Genomic DNA, 23376 nt, shown 5'->3' on the forward strand with positions numbered 1-23376 from the left:
GACCCGTTGGATTTTTAGGTTGTTAATCAACCACCATTTTTCAGAGATCCACAGTGAGGAATTATCACCGGAAATACTACCACAACTGAAGTAATAAAATATATTTTTGAAACGACAAAATGTTTTTGCAGGTTTCTACTGGAGACAAAGGCAAAACTTTTGGTTTTTGGCCGTTTTCGATTTTTTCACAATAGAATTTCTTTTTCTAGATCTACAACTCGAAAAGAATTCGCATATTCTTCCATTCCGTCTAAATACTAACCACTACTATTTTCTTAATGGATTTGTTCGCTTCTGGTAACGGAGAGAGTGACCTCTGTTCATTGACATGCGACTATATCTTCGCTTAGAATAACGCTAAAATGAGATGTGAATTGAATAAATGAAGTATTATGTGTATTTCTTTCTTAGGCAAGACTGCTTTGGCACGCAATACTTTACAAGCTGTATTCAAGCGTTGCTGCTCGAAGACGAGAAGGAAAAGTTCCAGGAGATGGTCGAGTACCTAGGTCGCAAAAAATAAGGGGTAAGGGGGACATATGTACGCTTGCCTCTATCGTGGAAGTTTCGCTTACGACATGTACGATGTACGGTTCGAATGAAATCGACAAAAAAGAAGCAGGAAGAAGAAGTGTCAGCGATTTTAGGAAACGGAAACGAATCGTAACGATTGTAAACGATGTACATGTGTGTATTAGAAATCTAAGATTCGTTTACGCTATTTCCTTGACAATGCCCGGAAGGTTATCGGACCTCCTACATAATTCAGGATTCATGCACACAGCAATCATACCTCCCCTTTTCTTTTTCGAAATGAGCAAAACGCAACGGCAAAGGCAATGCCAACAATCCAACGAAACGAACAACTGCTTACGATGCCAGCCGCGCACTGTTCAGCAAGGAAGAAACAGCTCGCAATATACCAATCACGTTTCAGATGAAATTGCCTACACATGTCGAAAGGTTGACAGTGAGGAAGGAAGATTTTCATCCCAGTTACGCATTTCTGTTATTTAAGCTGTTTCTATTGTTTTTGCTGTTTTTGCTGTTCTTGCTGGTAAATTTTAAATTGTTTCAAAGACTCTAATAAGAAAGGAATACCAACGACGAGATACATATACCACCGCTCTCATGATCGCCCTCGTCGTTTCGCCTCTACTTACTTGGGTAGAGAAGGTACTAAGCATATTCTACATATATGTACATACATATGTACATTGCGAAATATGAAAATGAAGCGGTATGAGCAAATCATATGTACGATAAACCCATACGAATCTAGTCGACAAAATATTTGCGCTCGCGTACTGCGCCGTATTTTTATCCAATTGATTAATTAATTAATTAACTAATTATTTATGTTGAGTATCGTCGTTCGTTATTGCGACGAGTACATATTATTTTTTATTCTCTTTTGTATCGATACAAATCTATAGTAAAAATTGATAATCTAATCGTATACGTTACTTATGCTGCATATGCGATACATAATTAATGGTCTACGTAGGAGAACAATATGTTTGCACTAATTTTTGCTAAATTTCAAATCAGAAATCTGTTTCGAACAGTTAATCGAATGGTTTTAGATACGATATTTACAATAATCAGATTGCCGCAACAGTTTAGTTAGTAACAGAGTAGTGCTTACTAGTGAAGCATTTTTTTGAGACTGAACGTTTTCACGAGTATTGGTAATTGAAATAATAATTCTGCAAACCTTGTATGTTTTCTTGTCGTGGATACTGATCTTTTCTTTTTTCCTCCTTTTTTTAAATAGTTGAAATTGCTAACTGCTGTAGCTCCCTTTATTATTGTAAAATCCTTTTACCAAGGCCGTAGCAACCATCGGTACTCTTTTACAGATATCATTGTTCCTATTGGTTTCATTGTTACTGCTGCAACTAAGACTATCTTTATTTCTGCTGTGCACTACTCATTTACTGTAACGCCGGTAAGAATGACTACGACGATCACTGAAATGCGTAGTTTATTCACATCTGTTAATATTATATTTATTACTACTACCTGTACTATTATACTACTACCACTATTACTACTACTACCACTACTATTACAACTACTACTGCTGCTGCTACGCTGCTGCTACTGCTACTGCTACTGCTACTGCTACCGTTACCGCAACCGCTACCGCTACCGCTACCGCTACCGCTACCGCTACCGCTACCGCTACTGCTACTGCTACTGCTACTGCTACTGCTACTGCTACTGTTACTGCTGCTGCTACTGCTGCTGCTATTACTGCTGCTACTACTACTACTACTGCTACTACTACTACTACCACTGCTACTACTACTACTACCACTACTACTACCACTATTACTACCACTACTACCACTACTACTACCACTACTACCACTACTACTACTGCTACTACCACTACTACTGCTACTACTAGTACTATTATTGTCGCTATCACAACTATTACGATAACTATTATTACTATTATTATTATTATTATATTGTTAGTTTATAGTATACCGATTGTTGTTAGCCTAGACGCACACGACCGACAGTCTGTGACCGACAGCTTTATCAGTCTAACGGTCGTTTACAAACTGAACTATCCTTCTTTTCCTATCTGATGAATAAGAAAACAATCGATATGTAAAATTCTGGGTCTGTAATCTGCGTTTAGACCAAGGAAATTGTACGCCTGGGCTTATAATTGCTACGATATCGCTACAACAACTTTTAGTTCACTTGGACAAAATTTGAAACATAAGGCAAACTATCATTGCATGAAATATCATTTTGAAATGACCTATATAGTGAACGGAGTTATTTGTACGTAGTACATGCATAGTATTTATTTATTTGTTCACGTTCTTAAATGTTGAGGAAGGCGATGGTTAATGCGGTCATAAAACTTATACGTTTATCAATGTTCTTCCAAATATTTATCGAGTAAAAAAAATGTGACCGAAATTCCTCGTTTTCGCGTGCGTACGACTTTACTCTTTAATGGATGATCTCCGATTTTTATTGACGAGCAGTAGGAATCATTAACCAATGAGTACCTATCTATTAACTACTGAGATTCCCTGGGCGTTGCCGAATGTTATTTAACTAATCGACGCATTCCCACTTCAGGGAATTACCAATCATTCCAAAATCAGTATTCAATCCATTCCGACTTCGTCATCGTTCCAAAAGCTATGCCGAAAAAAGTATTCGTTTCGTTTCTCTTGCATTTTGGTTTCCCCGCTGGGATCGTAAGCAAGTACGATGAATTCCGTGGAAAACTATCACCAGAGAAGACAGAGATGGAAAGATTGAGCAAATTGGGAAAACAACTTTTTCTTTTAGCTGTATTTTCGTTTTGTTCCTTCTTTTATCTCTAATATTATTTCATGTTAACGACTCTAAATGTAAGTAATATCGTCAAAATGTGCGGGAAGAAACGAAAACAGAGACGGCTAAGAAAGCGTATTCTATTCAATTCGATTCTTGTACAATTTTATATATATAATGTATATTACATTATAACGTATGTAATATATGATATATATTGTATACATTATATAAATATGAAATATATAAATATATGAATATAGGCGCGCGCAGATACACAAGAAAACACTATGTATACGTGTGCACGAGAACCGCACGAGCGCTGTGTTATGTATGAACGTACGTACATGCGTATACCTACTTCGTGGTATACCTAAGCGATGTGTATGCATGCATACGTATGTGTATGCGTATGATTATTAATACAAATATTTCACTTTTCTTGTTTCGCGTGAATAAACAGGTGATTCAAAGATCGACGACGTCTATGTCACTTTGTCAAATGAACGATGTAATACTTTATCGGGTCAACGTTACAGGCTACATTTACGATTAGTCGAAATGATTTCCAGATGGCGGAGAACATGGTTACAATTATGAGATTACATACGTATATATTATCTACCTGTGCAGGCACGAATCAAAATAATACAAAAATTTAAACGTTGACTATTCGTTTTACACAACTTAACGAGAAGATAACTGATTTTCAATTTTCACGAAAACCGATCAATTCGAAAGTTTCGAAAAGCATCCTGTTATAACATTTTTGTCTATCATGTCTAAATGTATGTAGTACTTATGTACCTAATCTCTAGAACGTTCTCTCGATCACAAGATTCAACGCTCATTATTTTAGACATACATGGTATACGATCCCTCAAATTATCATTCGATCTCGATAAGTAAGACCATTTTATTTCTCAAAACATACCCAGGCAATTTATTCGCAAATTAGAAAATATTACGGAACACAACTATTGTGTAGTGTACCGTAAAGAGATGCGTTACGAAATGAGGACAAATAGGATAAAACAAGACATTTTTTCCGTATACGTAATTTAATGATAATTAGTAAATTCGCTTACAAGTTGCAAAACGACGTACTTCAACATTTGATACGTTGTGCTACGCATTACTTGCGATGTGAACAAACTTATACAAGTGTATGTATGTATACAACATGTAGTAGACAGCGTAGATCGCATGTACTACAAACTCAATACGCAAAACTCCCACAAATACGCGGTACTGTAATTAGAAAGTGATCATAGAAACACTAAGAAGTTCACCTTATACTATAGACAGACCTTATCTTTCCTTACAATTTGTACTGTTGCGTTAACTTTAACGCTTGAACGACGCTTAACTTTGGGTAATATTTGGAACATCGAGTCCTTGCTTGAATTTAAAATTGTGAATTCCAAACATCCAACTTAAACATTAGTAGTGGGAAAATCTCTTATGACGACTACTATGTATCGTTATTATGGATATCGATTGTTACTTTTGTGCCTGAAGATGCAGTTAAGATTAGTAAAAGATGTGCGCGGTCATTTTCGTCAAATTGGAAACGGAAAAGCATAGTTAAATAATTAAACTTTCATTTATGGATGCTCTGAATAATTAGAATTACATTTGAATATTATCCAAAATTGATAATGGTAACTTTCCATTCATCGTTTACGCCTCGCGAGGTGTATCGTTCTTCGAAATACGTACAAGTATATTCGATGCGTGTATAGTCGTGATTATAACCGTTAATCGTTACTCTTATTAACTAATGTTAATCGTGATTCAAGGCACATATCGATATGCAAGGGCCCCCTTTGTCTCCTCTTACTCGATCGATTAGTTTGCGTCGGTGAGCTTTACTTGCAAATCCATTCTTCTTACTACAAACTATGGGTAGCAACGATAGAAAAAGTATTCTTTGTACATTCGATCTAGAATAAATTAGACTGGTCTGCCATGAACGCGAAATCTGTATAAACAGGTATAGTCAAGTTGTCCATGGTTGCTATGTACCCGTAACTCAACATATTCGTAGGATGTCTCGATCGTTGTGTTCTGCGTATAAAAACAACTTTTTCATACCACTCTTGCAAGAATCTCAACGAATAGTTATCATTTTTATGCTGCCAGTGAAAAATGGACACTTACTTGAACGAGGAAATATTGTAAACTGTCATCCGAAGCTATGAATTCATAGTCACCAAACAAAACAGGTGCAGGATCATTTTCATCGATGAAACCCTATACGAACCAAGTAAGTGAATCGTAATAAAGAAGAAACACAAGGAAAATTCATATAAAATTAACTATCAATTAATAAGTACATATCGAAATAATATATATGCATAGGTAGAGTGGCATATCCACTTTATAAAAAAGTCAATACACTTACCCAAACGTTGAACTTTCTTGGAGCACTTGTCATTTCTCCATTTGGTAGAATCGATTTTGGTGCATGTTCGACCGTAAATCCTGTTACGTAAATGGGACTACGTAGCTTAATTAACAGATATCCCGGAAATCCTTGAAATGCCCAACATGCACCCGGCTGTATCGCATTTCCTTGTATTACCGTACGTGGATTATTGTTTTCGTGATAAAGTGTAAAGGCAAGCAGTTTGAATGCCCTTGTTTTTATATCGTATCTCTGCGTACAACGCGTACTAATAATTTGACCGCCTACAAGTAATTAAGGGAGGTTAGTAATAGCTCTACCGATCGATTTTTCATTCATCCTGAACAGGAGGATCGTCCTTGAATGATTCGATCTTACCGGCTGATTCTAAAGCATAATCAACGCGTCCCGTTTTATCGGCATCGTACACTTTTAAAGCCTCTTTCACTATTTCCCGTACCCGATCATCTGTTATAATATTGCCATTGCTCGTTGATATTTTTTCTCGAACTGTAAAAGAATTTCTTTGAAATTCGTATTCATTACCTCCGTTGTACCAACTTACCACTTAAATCTTCACTGGTTATAGGTTTCGCATGGCTGTCGCAACACGATTTCATCTCCAAATAAAGCTCTTTTAATGTCTTCAATTGCAATTTAATACTTTCCATTTCAAGACCGTACGCATTAACTGAGCTATGCTCTTCCAATTTTTTCTTCAACGTTAGCATCTTATTCTGCAAAGAGGAATCATGTACCTATTAAAATGAGAATTAAAATTCTGGCGATCACTCTGAATGGACTTACGTTGTATTCCGACCAAATGAAATCATTTTCCTTTAGTTGTTCAAGTGTTTTGCTAATATTTAAAAGTCGATTCTGCGCACATTCAACGTGTTAATTATTATGAAATTCATTGATCAAATGTAAAGGTAAAGCTTTAATCTTATTTCTAAAGTCCATGTAAACTCTTACACTTTGTTCATTTGCTTGATCCTTTATGCTCTTGATACTGCTACTTAATTTTTCAGTTATTAACTTCAAGTCGCCCGATTTTACGGAATCTTCCGTAAATAATTCTGTTTCCCAAAAGTGTCGTATTGTTACTTTGGTTGAAAGGTACGATAAACACCAGCAACCTGAAATAGAAATGTTCAACATTCGTCATACTTTTAGAGGTTTTTCTTTCTTTAATACGATACAACTACCGAGAGAAGGATAGACGAAGGGACTCACCATTCCGATGACATCGTGATAATCGACCATGTCCATATTCCCCGTGAAGCACGAATCCAATTTTACATCACCAATCAAGCGATCCTACTTCCTCTATCCTTCTCCCATCTTTTAATTTATCCATTCGCTAGGCTTCGTCAATTGCAATAAACTTTTCTTTTACACGCATGATATAAACATTATCAAATTTATATTATCAAATTCTGTACTATTCAAAGTGTTTCTACAAACGCGTTCAATGTATGAACGTGCTTTTACAGATACCATAGCATTAAGAGTCACTAACGGTAACTATTCAACATTGTCTCTCGCTATTGTACGGTTACTGCTGTTTGATATTCAAAATCAGAGACAATTCGTGTAATAATAACATGAAACGTTCATCAAATATGTGTTTATGACAGCACCTGTCTCTAACTTATTGGACATTTACAGCTCCATATCAGTAAATGTACATGCGTAACCTATAGATCGTGATTGGTTCATATGCTATATAATAAGTACTGATGACACGACAGTGAAACAAAAAAATAAGACAACAAATTTGAGGAGCAGATTTTACGTACATAACGTAAAATATAATGTTACGTATCGTCGTAGCGATGTACATAATAATAATAATAATAATAATAATAATAATAATAATAATAATAATGGTAGTAGTAAAAATAATAATAAAAATAATGATGATGATGATGATGATGATGATGATGATGATGATGATGATGATGATGATGATGATGATGATGATGATGATAACAACAACAACAACAATAACGCTATAAATAATAATAATAATAGCAATATAAATGCTGCTATAAAATATGCAAATATAACATCAGTAAAGCAAAGATAGTTTAAAAAACACCCAGAAAGAAAAAGTTTATTGTGACTAATCACTAGATTAAATTCCAATCAATGCTAGGCATCTCGGGTAAAGACACGTTCATACTCGGTAGAAGATGTACTGATAAATTTTCAAGTTTTTTAATGTATTCGATAACTAAGTCGTTTCTAAAAGACATTAAATTGATCATATTGCTAAAGACGCGATAACTGGTGTCAGTGATATAGGGAATATTGTGCTGTGAATCCAGATGAATAACAGACTGTTTTTTCACGATGTAAGTACCTGAAACAAAAAGAAAAACACACGCCAGGATAGGTTTTGTCGGTCTCCCCGAAGATGCCACAGCAAAAACATATAAAAAGAAAATACGAAACATGAAAAAGAAATGGATTCCGTTATCAGAGTTTCTTAAAATAATAACTTGACAATTATAAAAATTTACCAGTAAATATGAGTAACGGCAATAGAGCGATCCAAAACACTTTAGAACTCTTCCGCGGTATCCAATTTCTAATAGTAGAAGCTCGACTCAGCAGCCACGAATCAAAAAGAAACACATTGACCATAAAGAGGTAAATATAGTGCAAGCACCGGTCAACGTTTTGCCAGATTTTATACCACTTAGATTCTGTAATCGACAACAAATTAGTATTGGCGTCGATCAAATTTTCATTCGGCTTTTTATCACATCGAAAGATTTGTAGCTTTTATAACGATCGATGATCTAACAATACCATATCTATCGTATTCATTAGAGGCGCGGTACTCTCTTCTTCTAACTGTCTTGAGTTTCAAAAATTCAAGTAGTTTGTTGAACCATACAGCAACTATCGTTGTAAAATTTGCAAACAGTTGCGTCATTTTTCTCTGTTCACTCGATTTATTCGATATCGATACAACATCGTCCAATTCTGTATCAGAATCAATAGAAGAGACGGGATTATATTTTCGAGTATTGATAGATTTTAATGATGCGCTGGAACGTACGTGCCTGAAGCAAAGAAGGATAAGAGACTTTTGTAGACACACAGCCATTTATTCTCTTCACCCTGAATAATATTTATTTTTCGTGAGTCTACGAACCTTGACCGTGGGTTCATCGCAGTTTTAGGCACTGTATAAATTACATCTCTGTGACACGAATATTGTTCTACATGTCTCATCGTGTACTGAATTTTAGACTTTGCATTTAAATTTGTACCATGTAATTCTGGCAGCGACTTATGTTGTTCTTCTAACGACTATGTCAACGAAAAGGTAATAGGAATAATTTTGAAAGTCAAATGATTCGATAATCAAAAATATGATGATCACTTACTTTACAATTCTCTGCATTTTCCTCATTTTCTTCTTCCATATTTGCTGTCTTATACATACTGCCTCTTTCCGATGTGTTCCACAATTGATTAGACGTTTCTGTATCCGAATGTATAGAGCGTCGCGACATGTTAGGCATTGCTAATACTCCTGGTGCTATTTCATAACGGCACTGTGACTTTTCAGAATAAGTGTAATCTGTTTTTGGAAACACACTGCAAAGTTTACCAAATAATGAATGAAAATTCATTAAATTGAACATATTACATAGAAATGCTGACAAATACAAAAGTATGTAGTAAAATTGTAGCGCATAAATATATGAAAGTTATATCATTAGTACATACTTCCACCAATCACCAGCCTGTTTGTAAATTTCATGAGCAGAACTTGGTTTATTAAGTTCATCCTCTCTTTCACCTTCCTCAGAAGAGTAATCGCTAGTAAGCACTCTGTGTAATTTCTCTTGTACAATCGTACCTGTACAATTTCTCTGACTATTCTGACCAGTTTGGTCTTCTGAATTCTGCTTCTGACCATTCGCAAATATTCCTCTCTTAACTTTTTGTCGCTCAGATCGACGTTCTACTTTTTTCAACGCTGTAGGAAGATCTTGAGACTTTTTGTGTCGTTGCTCTAATAAATTTCTTATAGGAGTACCCTCTTCATTCTTTTCCAATATTGTTTCCATATTTTGATCATGAACCTTACTGCTACCACCAGGCCTGAAACAACGTTAAAATTCTACTTCCAATTAACATGCATTTTTTGAGGTAACCTATAAGTTTCATACTTACAAAGATCTGGAACTGGACCTTTTAATGTTTATATTCTCTCCAGGAGTATGAGATCTCTCCCGACTTCTATTTCGTAGATCATAATGATGTTCAGTAATGTCTGGTTCTATCGAGGCATGACTATGGACCAAAGGAGTATGAGAACGTGATCTGCTTCCACTTCGTAATTCATAATGTCGTTCATTGTCCATTATCCTATTAGAATAAAAAATATATTCACTATCCTAAAAGAAACTATGGAAAGTGATGTTGAAAGAATATCTGTAGAATCTGACAGACTACTATATCCTATCGTGTGCCTAATGCAATCTAAAAATAATCTCTCCCAGTTGAAAGATATCCATATGAAGTCCTTCCCTGTTGGCTCTTATTTCAAGCATCAGTTTCTTTCTGTCCTTTTTCTACTCACTGATTCGATTTTTTTTTTAAAGAAACCTCCCACAATGCGACTAATCAAGGTTTAACGTGCCGCGCAATAATATACTATATGTACATACATATGTATGTACCTACACCATAGAAAACATTTCACACGCTTACTTCTTCCGACTCTACTTTGAAAAATATACATACGTATGTATGTACTTGACGAACAGCTCTATTTAATTTGTCTTCTAACGTTGCACACTGAATGTATAGAGATGTACAATTTGTCGAATAATTTCGAATATACACATGCATACATTCACTCAACACGTTTCTCGAATATTTTCTAACCCAGTTTGAAATAAACAAATAATCGTCAAGATTAATGTATGCGATAACTGCAAGCGCTGAATTTACAAAGTAACATCACATTCACATTAGTTTCGTCACAAACCTCACAAGCTTTCTCAAAAATGCTATTTATAGAGAACTCACCGAAAAGGAATCTGATATTTTTTTTGAATGATTCGACGTGTCGTACATTCAGAGAGATATATAAATGTTCCCTCTAGAACGTAAACTGTATGAGATTGATTCTAAATCGTTTGTCAACAATTACGCGTTCAGCTACGAACAGTTACAAATTATTGAACGTACAGAACATGCAAAGTGACTGAAAGTGACGCAAAGCATAGAAACAGTTAGTTAGACCAACTGAGACTGCGAGCGATCGTATCCGATAGAATTTTCATGCGCGCGCATCCTACGATGATTCATCTTATGTTGCTCTTACACTATTCTGATCGACAAATCTTGCTAAGTACATACGTTTAGGTAACTACTACACACACACATACATAGAAATGATGTAATGAAGAAGAAATTTGTATCGATTGTAAACAGAAACGCCGTTCATAACTTGAAATTAGTTTTTTTGTTATTAAAAAATGATTGAAAGTTTCGACATTTTTTATTCGGAATACGCGTTGGACATTGTTAGTAGAAAAAAGAAAAAACCTGTGACACGATGTAAATTTATTTCTGCTCCATTTCTTAGATTTCGGTATACACGTATATATCCTGAAATACTTAGCAAATATATGTAACACTTTTATTGATGTCAATACAATTATGTGTATACTTTGTTACTTATTACTCACAATAGCATGTATGCATACATGTACACACACATCAAATGTATGTGCATACATATGTATGCACTACATAATTAATACAACGAACACAATGCATTTCTTATATGCACCATTCGAAAATCGCAGAGGGCGCTCAAAAATCAGTAATTCTTCGAGAAGTCGGTATTTCAGAACGTGAGACACGAAAGTCCATTGCATGTCCGGTTTATCCTGTGTATACTCGTCTGTGATCGTATACTTTGTCGATGGTAGAACAGCGATTTAATTGATTCGCACTACCGCCAGATGGTCATAGTAGTTCCATTTCATGTTAATAAATAAATATTTCAATCGACTTTACAACGGTAACCTAACAATGTTGTTGTTGAACATGGTTGCACGAGGAACGTTATACTTTTGTTGAGTTTGGTTCTTATAAATTGTGAATTTTTGTTGTATTAAGAAGAAGGCAGTGTTAATTTTAAAAAGAAAACTGGATACAAGGTTTATACTTATTTAGCATTCTTCTATGCCTCTTTTCCCTTGATCAAATATATATACATACATACATAGGTCTAGACTGCAACTGTAATTATCCCCAGGCGTATTATCTGTAACATTTACAATTGTCGAAAATTGAAAGCTACACATTAATTGTGAATGATTAATATAAATGCATAGTAGGTATATGTACATATCAGATGCGAGTTGACGGTGCAGAAGGAAATACTGATTTAAATAATAACTGACACTACTTATCTAAGTAATTGCATACTGCGTGCTGTGATTTTGAGTTACACGGAGCAATCTAATAAGTTGCGCTTTGATTGAAATTGATTTTTCGAACGTACACATGTCGGTACGCATAGAGAACTGGTATGAGAGTATCAAAGAACGAATATATAGGTACATGTATATATCACGGGAGACAGTGAGAGGCATTGGCGTCCGTTTATCGTTGCTGTACCTGCACGAAGAAAACGTGGCATTTACAAGATAGGGGAACAGCAGGAATCTTCCGTCATCGCGTTTATCTCGCGAACCTTATCTACATACGTTTCCCTCGAATCGGGTAAACGTGTTTACGAAAATGTGATGCTACTTAAGAAGATTTCGTGTGCAAGAAACTGTGTCATCGTGGCAGTTGGTCTAAACTGAAGTTTTAACGTTGAAAAGTTTAGAAATAATAAAATTGTAAAATAGAGAATAATGTAGTGTGAAAAGAAGGAACGATAGATTTCGCAATATGTACTTTTGTTCTTGCTGACTATTCCGAATAACGTCGAGATCGTCTGTGTCGTACAGATACCTAGAGTGCAGGCATATGTTACGTGTATGCAGTGCACATTTACTTGGCTTGCTATTAATTTGTCGAGAGGGAAGATGTACTTTTCGGAGTCGCGGAATAGCTGTTTTCTTTCTTTACTTTAATTAGACCTCTCCCTGGGAAGGTCACAGAGCGTTTCCGACCATTCTACGTTCAAAGGTTTTTTCTTCTGCGAGTTGAGACATTCGTTCGAGAACATTTCGTTTACGTTGTTTGACTTTTTTCTACGCAACGAAGAAACTTTCTTTTTTCAATATGCGGCGCGGCAAGGTTGGGAAATTACTAATTTTATTTATATTGCACCGATGTAATTTGTTCGGCGCGTCGCGGCAATATTAATGAATGCAAGTGGCTTTTAGAAGACGGAGAAGACAAGAGGCAAGTTCGCGGTGCGGAGGTCGGTTTCCATGCTTTGAGAAAATGCTGCCAGCGTCAACTACTCCGTTTCCGGGCCACTTGGTTCCTGCTTGTGCAGAAACAAGCAAAAGAACGGCAAGTATTTACTCACAGGCATAGCGGGCAAATGCGAAAAGGCACTCGCGTGTACTAGTTGTCGTAAAATTGGAACAGCAATTACAAAAGGAGGGACGAAACGGGGTCACTAACGTTTATCCCGCGCAACACCTTGTTGCGCTGGATGTTTTCTCATTGAAATAATGCTTCATCGAAAGATGTAACCATAATTTCAAGTTTCCCAATGAACATTTCACGATTTTTAATATGTTGTTTTTTCGTTTGAAAGTACGTACACATTGCAGAAGTATAATGTAGGCGAAAAAAGCAGGTAGATAGATCTTGCGTATGTATCGACGGCAATGTGAAGAATTTTCGTACAACGATCAGGTGCTAGTACATAGACACATATCTATACGGTAGAACATGAAACAAAGTGCTTCCTTATTGCAAAGAGGAGAACACAATAGTTGCATTTTATGAGTTACCATTGAGTAACGTCCGCATAAATCAAGGCTACCAGGAAAGCTCAGTATTAATTACAGTGCCAGGTAAAACTTGAGCTTTCTGCATTGTGCAGTGGAATTACAGCGCATTTTATGCAAAACAGCTCGTAGAATAGCAGTGCGCTGAATGCGCACTGGCCAATCCTCTGCTTTCTTTTTGTTACTCGTTACCCGTTTTCGCTCTAGCTCCTTTGCCGTTTCACATTTTCATAACTTTTCCTCGTCTTTTGGATTGATCCGTTAGCATTCTAAAATAGTACCTTACCTACCTACACGATCCCGCGGCGTAATAATTTCAACACGATTCGCAAGAGACACTGTTGTATCTATTGTCGAATTAAAAAGATACGATGCAAATAGGAATTTATTAGAAGGGATAATGGAATTCTTCTGCAGTCTTTAGTGCTTAGTATGTAGGTAAAGGGAATGAAGCTTTTAACAAAGAAATTGATTTTATGACTAATTGTAAGATTAACCAAGCCTTTTATAAATTGGTTGGCTACCTGAAGGCTTTTCGATGAATTTCTGCTGGAAATACCTTCCGTCGTTTTGGATACGAACTTGCTAACACTTTTAAACACTTGACGTTTCGATGGTAAAGTTCGTTGACTATTTCGAATACGAAAGGCAGAGAATGGTACGTATATATGTATGTGGGGTGAGTAACGCGAGGGAGGTAAAGATCGAAGTAAGCAGAAACCCTAGTTCAAGCTCCTATGGATATTTGATTACACGTTCTAATTTAGCACGTATGTATGTGTCTCGGAAACATCGCTACGTGCGTTGTCGAAACTGTATACGAAGCGACTACTCGAAGGTGATACAATGACAATGAGCGAGAAAACGAAAGGCGAAAGCAAGCAGCCAGAGCACTAGATACACACATATACATAAGTACATGTACATACATACATATGTAGATTGTACATATGCATATGTATAGTACACATACATAAGTAAGTATATCGAGTATCTCTCGTTCGTTCTCACAAATCTTCAGTGTCCCTAATCCACGTGGTGGGTTATTCGCGAACGAAATCGGCCTGAAACGCAATAAAATAGGACCCCGAGTGAACGAGAGAATATTACATCGAATGCGAGAGACTAAACCCCTTACTCCGTTGCGCAACGTAAACGTACCTGTTGTTTCTATCGCTGTTAATCGCTAGAGCTTTGTATTTTCCTCGATGACCAGGCATGTACTAACTTTTCCATTTTTACCTGCAAACTTGTTCCTGCCGTTGTCCATAGTTATCTTTTCAGCTATTCAAATGAGACAACGCACATGTATAGTAATAGATATTTAGCTTTAAGTTTAGGAATAACCTTTGAATTTTGAAGAACTCGAGTGTCTTCATTGACCGCGATTGAACAAATACTTACATTTTATAGAATTAACATTTTATAGAAATTTGCTAGAATGCTAAGAAGACGTCAAACTTGATTTTCATGCAACCTATCGGTATCCGAGCAACCAGAGTAACCTATAAAAAAGCTAATTAGTGTTACTCGACCTGGGATTGAATATGAAAATCGATCGTCGCGAAAAATTCGTATCGATGAACGTTCGACGCTAATACGTAAATTGTGGGCATTAACGAATTCATTTCTAACATATCGATACCCTCTACCTGTCCCTTTTTCCTTGCTCATTTCCTACGCCTCGTTTTCGTTCCATGTTCCTGTTCTGGTTGAAAGTCGAGCTTTCTCTATCGTGTCTGAATGCCCCCCTACCACCACGGGTGTTCGTTGACGACCCCCTCCAAGGGTCGAGAGGAGACAGGTAACGTGCCAACGCCAGGCAATGGCGCCTTACCTACTGCACCTGGACTAACCGTTCGCCAGGTGAAGCGCGTGCAGCGATTGGTAGAGTCGCGCAAAGCGACGCACCGATTGGCTAATATAGTGGTTCCGCCGGCACGGAACTTCAATCTCGTTCGCCGTAGGCGCGCTGCTGTTCAGTTCGAGTTACCTTTGCCGCACGAATGGACGGTTGACTACGCAACTTGTGCCGGACATTCCACGAAGAAAGTTGCGCGTCTTACTTTCTTGCTGTACATTATCCGTTAGTTGACGATTTCGTCCCTTCTAGTTACGTTCTGACGACGTTACGGTGCTATGTGTTTCGCGGTCGTCGATCTTTCGATCGTCTCGTGCGTGATCGCAGGATAAAAGCGATCGACGCAAGCGGGATAGAAAATCGCGTCGCGCGCGCGGGTGCGTGCATTTCAATGTGTATGTATATGTATGTGCACGCATGTGAGCGCGCGCGGACGCAGGCGGAACACGCAAGCGAGTAAGCAAGCGAGTAAGCAAGCGAGCAAGCAAGCGAGCAAGCAAGCGCCTCCCGTAGTGACAGGGTGTGTGTATAGGTGTATAGGTGTATTGTGGCTGCGGTACGTAGCGTGTAAGCAAACAGGCAGAAGGCGGGCGCGCGCTCGCGCGCATGTATAGTGGCTTCGCTTCTTTCTCTCTTCTTCTATCTTCTCTCGTACCGTGTCTGACTACGTTCCGTGCGCGTGTCCATGATTGGTTGGTGCGTGGCATTTTTAAAAAGTCGTTCGCCTGCTTCTGTCCGTTGTATCCCAAGGGAAATCCGGCAGCCGTGATGTCGCAAAATGACCACTGAACGCAACTCGTTGATTGAAAATAATGTTGATTGAACGCTTTGATTACTGTCGGGGTTAACCACTGTTGTTGATCAACGTTCACAGGTTCCGCTGTTTTCTCCAGCGGATCGGTGAGTCGGTGACTTGAGCAGATACTTACTATGTACATACTTCCATATACGAGGACGTGAAAGGCACGCATGATATCGGTGAAGGAAGCAAACTGGAAGCTAGGCTACCGGCTCTTTTGCGGCCACGATTCCTCGTGGTACGTTTGCCGAAACGGAAGCGGAAAATTTGAACGGCCTATAGGAAAGCTATCCTGACCCGGCAACGTTGCAACGCAACGGCTATCATCGCTGACAGGTAGAACGCGGCAAGGCAATCGGGAGAGGGAAAGGAAGAAGAAACGGGAGCGCAAGAAGAGAGAGAGAGCGTGTATGAGCGAGTGAGTGAGTGAGTGAGTGAGTGAGTGAGTGTGTGAGTGAGTGAGAGAGAGAGAGAGAGAGAGAGAGAGAGAGAGAGAGAGAGAGAGAGAGAGAGAACGAAAGAACGAAAGAACGAAAGAACGAAAGAAGGCGCAAGAGGCAGAGTATGCCGTCGCCGCCGCCGCCGCCGCAGCAGTTCCTTTTTCGATCGTGTGCTTTTTTTTTAAGCATGACGTACATGCATCGATACGAATTGTGCCGTATAAGTTTTTCTACCAAAGATATGACATTGTGAAAAAGAACGTGAAAAGTGCTGGGTACTCGACGATCATTTTTTCCACCATCGAAGACTGGAAGAAAAGAAGAAGAAAGAAGGGGTGGAGGAGGTGGAGGAGGTGGCGGAGGAGGAGGAGGAGGAGGAGGAGGAGGAAGAAAAGAAGTTGAAAAATAAGGTTGCCAACAGTGTCTTCCGATTTCTCCTTCGTAGGGTTTACTATAATATTATACGAAGCGTTGTGTGCTATTACTGCTGTCTCGTAGAATGTGTCGTGCTTTGCAGTTTATCCAAGTGTATCGCCGTGCGTTGTGTAGTTTTGCCAGTGTAGGGTGAGGTTAGGATTGGTGCCGAAGAGAAAGAAAAGCGAGAAGAGAAGGGTGAGTGGGCAAGCAGAAATCTACAAGTGCGACTTGGTGTAAGCGAGACAAAATCGCTATCAAAGCAGAAGGAAAGCGAGAAAAAAATTGCCCACGAGCAACAAGAACTGGATTATACGGGCGACTCGAGAATCGCCAAAATTCTACCAGTTTCTAAAAAAGGTCAATATACTATGCTTTATTATACTATGTACATAACAAAAGTGAGCGATTTCGCTATCTCGCCACCTATTTGTTAGACCTAACACCTAACACCTTTGTTCTATATTTACCCCGTTATCATTAACTTAGATTTATTCGTTTCATTTCGAATTTTGATTGACTCGATCTGCTGTCTAATTTCGAAATTTCACTCGTCACATTTCGCGTGTTTTTTAAACATTTGATGTTACAATTAGTTTTCGTATGTTATTAGTTTCGTACCTTTGTTTCCTTTTTTTTTATCTCGTACCTCGAGTCCAATTAATCATTTTTTGCATTATGTAATTTGACCGAAGAAATCCTCTGACGTAATTATATTCGTGTACCTAGATATTTTAGAATAGAATTTAGTTTCGTTTTCAGCATTACAGTTTGCAAAATAAAGGAATAGTTGATTAATTGATCTACTGCATCACAGATCCGGTAGTTTTTCCCGTAATTACCTTCTTTTCATACTGGAGATTGGAAATGATGGAAAGTAGTAACTTAGTGACATGATGTCCCTACCGCGCGAACATTTATCCGATCGTCCTCGTGCTTTATACTTGACAACCATAACGATAACTCTTTTTCGTTCGAAATAATAGGGGAACCGTAGGAAAAGCAATCGTCCCATGTGAATATTAACAACGCTTAATTTAAGTAATTCGCTGGCGTTTCGATTCGATCTAACCAAATGAATTGCTTGCAATGGTGAAGCACCTTTTCCCGGCTCGATTTTTTTGCATACTTACATATTGAATCTTGTTGAACGCAATTAAATAGCGTTACACTACCATTGTCTTTCTCTATTTCAGGAGGACGTACGGACAGAGATGGCATGAGGGACGGTGCCGGCAACATTGCCGAGGTGGTAAGTCGTGAAACCTATAACGCAGAATTTTCATGGGGGTAGAAAGCTTTGTAAATGTTCGATTTTTGCACTTTTGCATTTTCGCGATGCTATGCATCGTTATATATTAAAGACTGGTTTTTCCTTTCATCGCAGTCATTCTACTAATCCCTGGTTTGTGTATTCACTTCGAAAGAAGAAATTTTCTTTTTCATGCAGGACATCTTTTTTCGTTCATTCACGTTTACCGGGTTCTTCTGCTTTAACGTTCGAATCCGTTAGAGCATCACTATCGTGAAAAAGAGTCTAGTCGAGTTGGCTTGTGGCAAGTGTGTGCGTACATTGATGCGTGCGTGATGCGTGCGTGATGCGTGCGTGATGTATGCTTACTACTTACGCGCACATCCGTGTGTGTACGCAAAGTATTTTCGAAAGCCACGAGGTAGTTGGTAGTAGGAAGTAGGCTACCGGGTTACTTTGTGCCAGAGTTGAAGGAAAGCGACGAATATGAAACGGACGTTGAAATACTCGGAGAAATGATATGTAGATCGGTTTGCCCTTTGACGGGCACCGTAGCTCACCTTCTAATCAGTGTCAAAGACTATTAGCAATCAACGGTTGGGGCATTCATCTTGATAATACGCATGTATTTAGTCCTACGGTAACTTGACGTGTGGGGTACCGATTAACGTGAATCGTAAACATAGATTTTTCTTGAGAAAATATGTATAATAGTCGCGTCGTCAAGGTCGTTAGCTATGGTTACTGAAAGAAAGAGGGTAGAGGAGGAAAAGAAGGTAAAGCATGCAACGCAACGCTCTGCCTGAGTGACATCCAAATTCTTAGTATGTTAAACACGCTTAGAATCGAATGAAATAGCTGGGGCGAGCTTTCAGTTCGTTTTACAATTAAAATCAGTTTAGCCGATAAAGAGGGACAAAAGCAACCTCTTGGAAGACTCGAACCTCCTCATCCAGTTCATTTAGATTTAGAGGAGAGAAAGTTTTTCTCCGGGGAGCGGTTATTATAAATTCTTATTGATTAAAGCGGTCGTTAACGTAAGCGCTTTATGACATAGAAACGACCGGACGTAGTCATCGAAGCTAAAGAAACAGATTTACGATTACTTATGGTTGATCAATGCGCATTTATTTGTCGAGTTTTGAGGAAGATCAACTACCCACATTCCGCGAGCGCGAGCATAGCATTTTCAGGAGCGCGTGTTCTGACACAAACCACACCGTATTTACAGGTATATCCCTATATACTACACATTATGTGAATATGTGGATGCTCACTAACGGTAGGACGAGTTCTAACATGTTTTTCTTTCATTCGTCGTTCCTTATTGACAATCATAATCTACGAAAAAATCGGCAAACTATGAAGAAGATCGTTTCTGCGAATGAATTCGTAAAAGTGTTGAAGGAGTTTTGACGTATCTAACAGTTTCTGTGTTTCTTGCGTAGACTCGTCTCGATCGTTTATCTAAAGTCTAGAGGTTTATCGTTTCGTTAAACAATCCGCATCACTTATCTCGGATCTAGATTCCTTCTCTAGGGGAGGGTAACAGAACAGTAAAGCTCCGTTTGCATTAGGCAGCTTTTGATCGACAACTGAGTTGATCAAAGTTGTCCGTGTAAACCCAATTTCAATCCAGTTTCAAGTCGAAACGACAATTTTGTTCGACTGTAGGTTGATCAACTGGTTGCCCGACTAAAAGCTGCCTAATGTAAACGTAGCTTAATGAATGAAATCGCGATAACTAGGACGGACCTCCTTTCGTCGTCTTTATGAATTGTAATTAGTCTACGGCCCTAGTAATAGAATCCACTGCTTGGTACATTGATTAATAACAGGTGTGGACGAGGATGCCATGTTACGTGGATTATTATCGTCTAATTAGCCAGTATAGGCTATACGTCGTAACGAGTGTCGATATCGTTGGAGAGTGAGAATGGAGCGCGACTGTAGTTTCTCACATTTACAGAACATTGGCTTATTTTGCTTTTAAAAAATAATGGATCGCAACAGTTGAACATATATCTGCTTGCTTTTTTAAAAAGGCTTGTTTGAGATAATGTATTCGATAGACCTTTTGTCGTGCGCATTTCACATAAAAATTCGATCGACTAATTAATTTGGATGGTTCAAATGAACGGAAAACTGTGAAATCGTAAGGCATACAGACGCTGCTCCGCCTTACTCCGCCCTGCTCCGGGCCGCGCCTCGCCATCGTTGTCGCCAGGTCGTGTTTCTGCTCATATTTGAAATCGAAGACCTTGTATGCTGTATGTACAGTTCAATAGGCGACACAGTTTCGCGAGAATGACCGCTATGGTATGTTCGCGGCAACTTCTCGACAGTTTCAGTCCATTCTCTGCCCACGCCAAAGCGTGTCAGTTTACTGTACGTTGGTGCGTGCGCGTGGTCAGCCACGTGCATTCCGTGCAAGCTCACGCACACGCCCACTGCTGCGTGACACGGATCACTGCCTGTCTCCCCCTGCGTATTACGAATCCTCATACATATTCATTCGCATATGCACGCCGCGTAATCCACTCGTCGTAGTCGTAACGCATCCGCGTACCGTGAACGTTCAGTTTGTAACATAGGCACAGATGTTCGCATTATTGGCAAGGTGATAGGAGACCTCTGCAAGCACCTCAAAAGTCGTCGAAAGATTTCTCGTGCTGTTTCCAGATTCCGCGCACACTGCCGTCATTTCATTTCGTTCTACATATTTCCTCGAGCGTGAAAGCTCTTTTCCTTGACTCTATTATCGAGAAGACTTAGATGATTCATGCTCGAGGAAAAAGAAGAGACGGCTGCGGCCGGTCCATTTCTTAAACGTGAAACGTAGAATTTTTCAACTAATTAGAATTTTCCTGGATTTCATAATATGTGTTTGTCAAGGTTCGCAAGAAAGGTGAGAAAAAGGGTGAGAAAAAGAGTGAGAAAAAGGTTGAGAAAAAGGGAGGAGAACAAGTGGGCGGAGTGCGACGATAGAACCCCGCAAGCAACTTGTTAGCATACATGTACCATAGGGAATAAACTGTGTCGCGTATGAGTACCAACGTCTAAATATAAAGTCAGTGAAGTCGGTGAAAGAGAGAAAAGAGTGTTTGACTGCTTAAGGAGTTGAAATACAGTGTCGTCGCGTCGCTCTTGAAAGAGCGGTAGATCGGACTCTATTGGAGATTCGCAGATTTTGCTTCGACACTCGACCGAATATCCTTGATGGTTCACCAAACTTCTCCTCAAAAGGACATGTTACTTGGGTAAAATGATTATAACATCATCATTGATTGAAAGAACCTTTCTTGCTATACCTACATATGTAATGATAAGACTGAGAAATAAAAGTAGAAGTTCGTGATTGATTGATCGGACCAGTGATCGTCGATCGCCATCACGGGTCGTCGTCTTCTTCATTGGCGTCGACGCGACGGCGCAGCGCGGCACGGCGCGGCGGTGCGAGGTGTGCTGCGAACGGGTGTCAAATTGTCAAGGGAATGAAAGCCTAAGTGCAAACGCATGTTTTCAGAGTTGGTTGTCTACCCTTTCGTCCTTAATCCTGCTGGCCCATTTCTACAGAGCGAGCCGCGGCAACGCACGGTTCAGCTAGTAAATCAGCCGGTAAATCAGTTGGGTCTTCCTTCATCTGCAGTTCTCCCTTAAAGCTGACCATTCTTTGAAGGTTGCTGAATTAACTTGATGTACAAAGTTACTAGATTAAGATTTTGCTTCCCCTTCTCCACTGATCTACTGTTCTACAGTTCTGCGTTGAGGCTTATAAGTAATAAGACTATTACGGTTTTCTTTCTTTCTGTTCGTGCGGCGAATCAAAACAACTAGTAAGTACAATCTACTTTCATCATTGTATGTATGTGCATTGTGCATGTAGAATAGAGAGGAGTATGAGTGTCAAAGAAACATGTTCAAAAGTAGACTGCGATTGGCGATAAGGGAGAAGAAAAGGAGAGGGGAATCACGCGTCAAGGGTCTGGGATCTAGGAAAACGCTCTGTTCTAGTCTTCGCCACTTGAGTCACGAGACCTGTCTCGAAAGGAGAGGGTTTTGGAGAGGGAGATGACCTATTTCGCATTGTGGTTAGCTTTCTGGTATGCTCCGATGACGAACAAGACCGAAGCTCTGTTCTGTGTTACATTTTCTGAATAGAGTAGGTACGTATACAATACGTCAATATAATACGATCAGTTATTTTCGACAATAGATATTCAAATCGATTGTCTTTGTTAATACTACTAGCCATACTAAAAGTAGTTAAATAGTCCCCATATTGAAAGTAGAATATTCGTTAATAGAGTTACGTTAATAGAGTAAATAGATAGATAGTTGAGAAGAAATCGAGTTGACGCGAATACAGAATCGGACAACGCAGATTTCAAAATCGATTTTCTCGAAAAAAGAGTCCCGTACGAAGAATTTGTAGTTCACAGTTTTATCGTATTTTGTCAGAAAAGAGAAAATCCCACCTGTATAAGATTCTGTATAAGAAATTAGGTTTTTGTTGACGAGGCAGATTGAAGAAGACTAACAAAATGTGTACCGATAATCTTGACAGAAAGATAGCGTTCTTTACGCGTAGCATCCGCTCAATATAAGGCGGTTTCTGGTCAATCAATCATACAGTCTTATAGTAAGACTGTACCTTTCATTATTAAAGTTATACGATCAAGCATTATACATATAAATACAATACGATTACCGTTCACCAACACCGCTGAGTCTTTTAATCGTGGATTGATATTCGGAAAGCACTTACGTTGCCCACGACGAACTCTGTACTGGCCATCACCTAAACTACCACGTTCTACACGTAGCTATGTAGATACCTACATTGTACGTACCTATCTATGTATGTACGTACGTGTACGATTGCATCTGTCCGAACCATATAATTGATTCGAATTAAGAAGGT

General features: G+C 38.7%; 3 protein-coding genes across 7 annotated transcripts in view; 2 read left to right on the top strand and 1 right to left on the bottom strand.

Annotated features, from left to right (window-relative positions):
• LOC143186915 (uncharacterized) overlaps positions 1-23376 on the top strand; it is a 56566-nt gene that overhangs the window by 11702 nt on the left and 21488 nt on the right. For 2 of the 3 annotated variants that reach the window (XM_076390777.1, XM_076390776.1), the window contains exon 3: positions 18397-18452. In XM_076390777.1, coding sequence (XP_076246892.1) covers positions 18397-18452 — 56 coding nt within the window. Of the gene's footprint in view, positions 1-17191; positions 17561-18396; positions 18453-23376 lie in introns of those variants that run through there. The other variant, XM_076390779.1, reaches the window with a different exon arrangement.
• Positions 1962-3981, top strand: LOC143186894 (uncharacterized; the record flags this gene model as incomplete). The annotated part of the gene is made up of 1 exon (XM_076390737.1): positions 1962-3981. A coding segment is annotated over one exon (642 nt), but the record flags the coding sequence as incomplete, so codon positions are not given.
• LOC143186917 (uncharacterized) lies at positions 4355-10995 on the bottom strand. 3 transcript variants are annotated; one of them, XM_076390784.1, is made up of 14 exons: positions 10784-10995; positions 9923-10117; positions 9473-9850; positions 9127-9340; positions 8892-9049; positions 8543-8799; positions 8251-8436; positions 6698-6861; positions 6530-6601; positions 6288-6459; positions 6101-6232; positions 5720-6006; positions 5476-5568; positions 4355-5382 (listed from the first exon to the last, which is right to left on the bottom strand). In XM_076390784.1, exons 2-14 carry the CDS (start codon positions 10111-10113, stop codon positions 5269-5271), a joined length of 2418 nt encoding a protein of 805 aa, XP_076246899.1. In that variant the 5' UTR covers positions 10114-10117; positions 10784-10995; the 3' UTR covers positions 4355-5268. The 3 variants fall into 3 exon arrangements, with proteins under 3 accessions (XP_076246899.1, XP_076246898.1, XP_076246900.1); XM_076390783.1 differs by having other exon boundaries at positions 6288-6480; XM_076390785.1 differs by lacking the exons at positions 9923-10117; positions 10784-10995 and having other exon boundaries at positions 6288-6480; positions 9473-9489; positions 9606-9802.

This window comes from Calliopsis andreniformis, unplaced genomic scaffold, assembly GCF_051401765.1.
Source record: "Calliopsis andreniformis isolate RMS-2024a unplaced genomic scaffold, iyCalAndr_principal scaffold0022, whole genome shotgun sequence".
NCBI classification, from domain to species: domain Eukaryota; kingdom Metazoa; phylum Arthropoda; class Insecta; order Hymenoptera; family Andrenidae; genus Calliopsis; species Calliopsis andreniformis.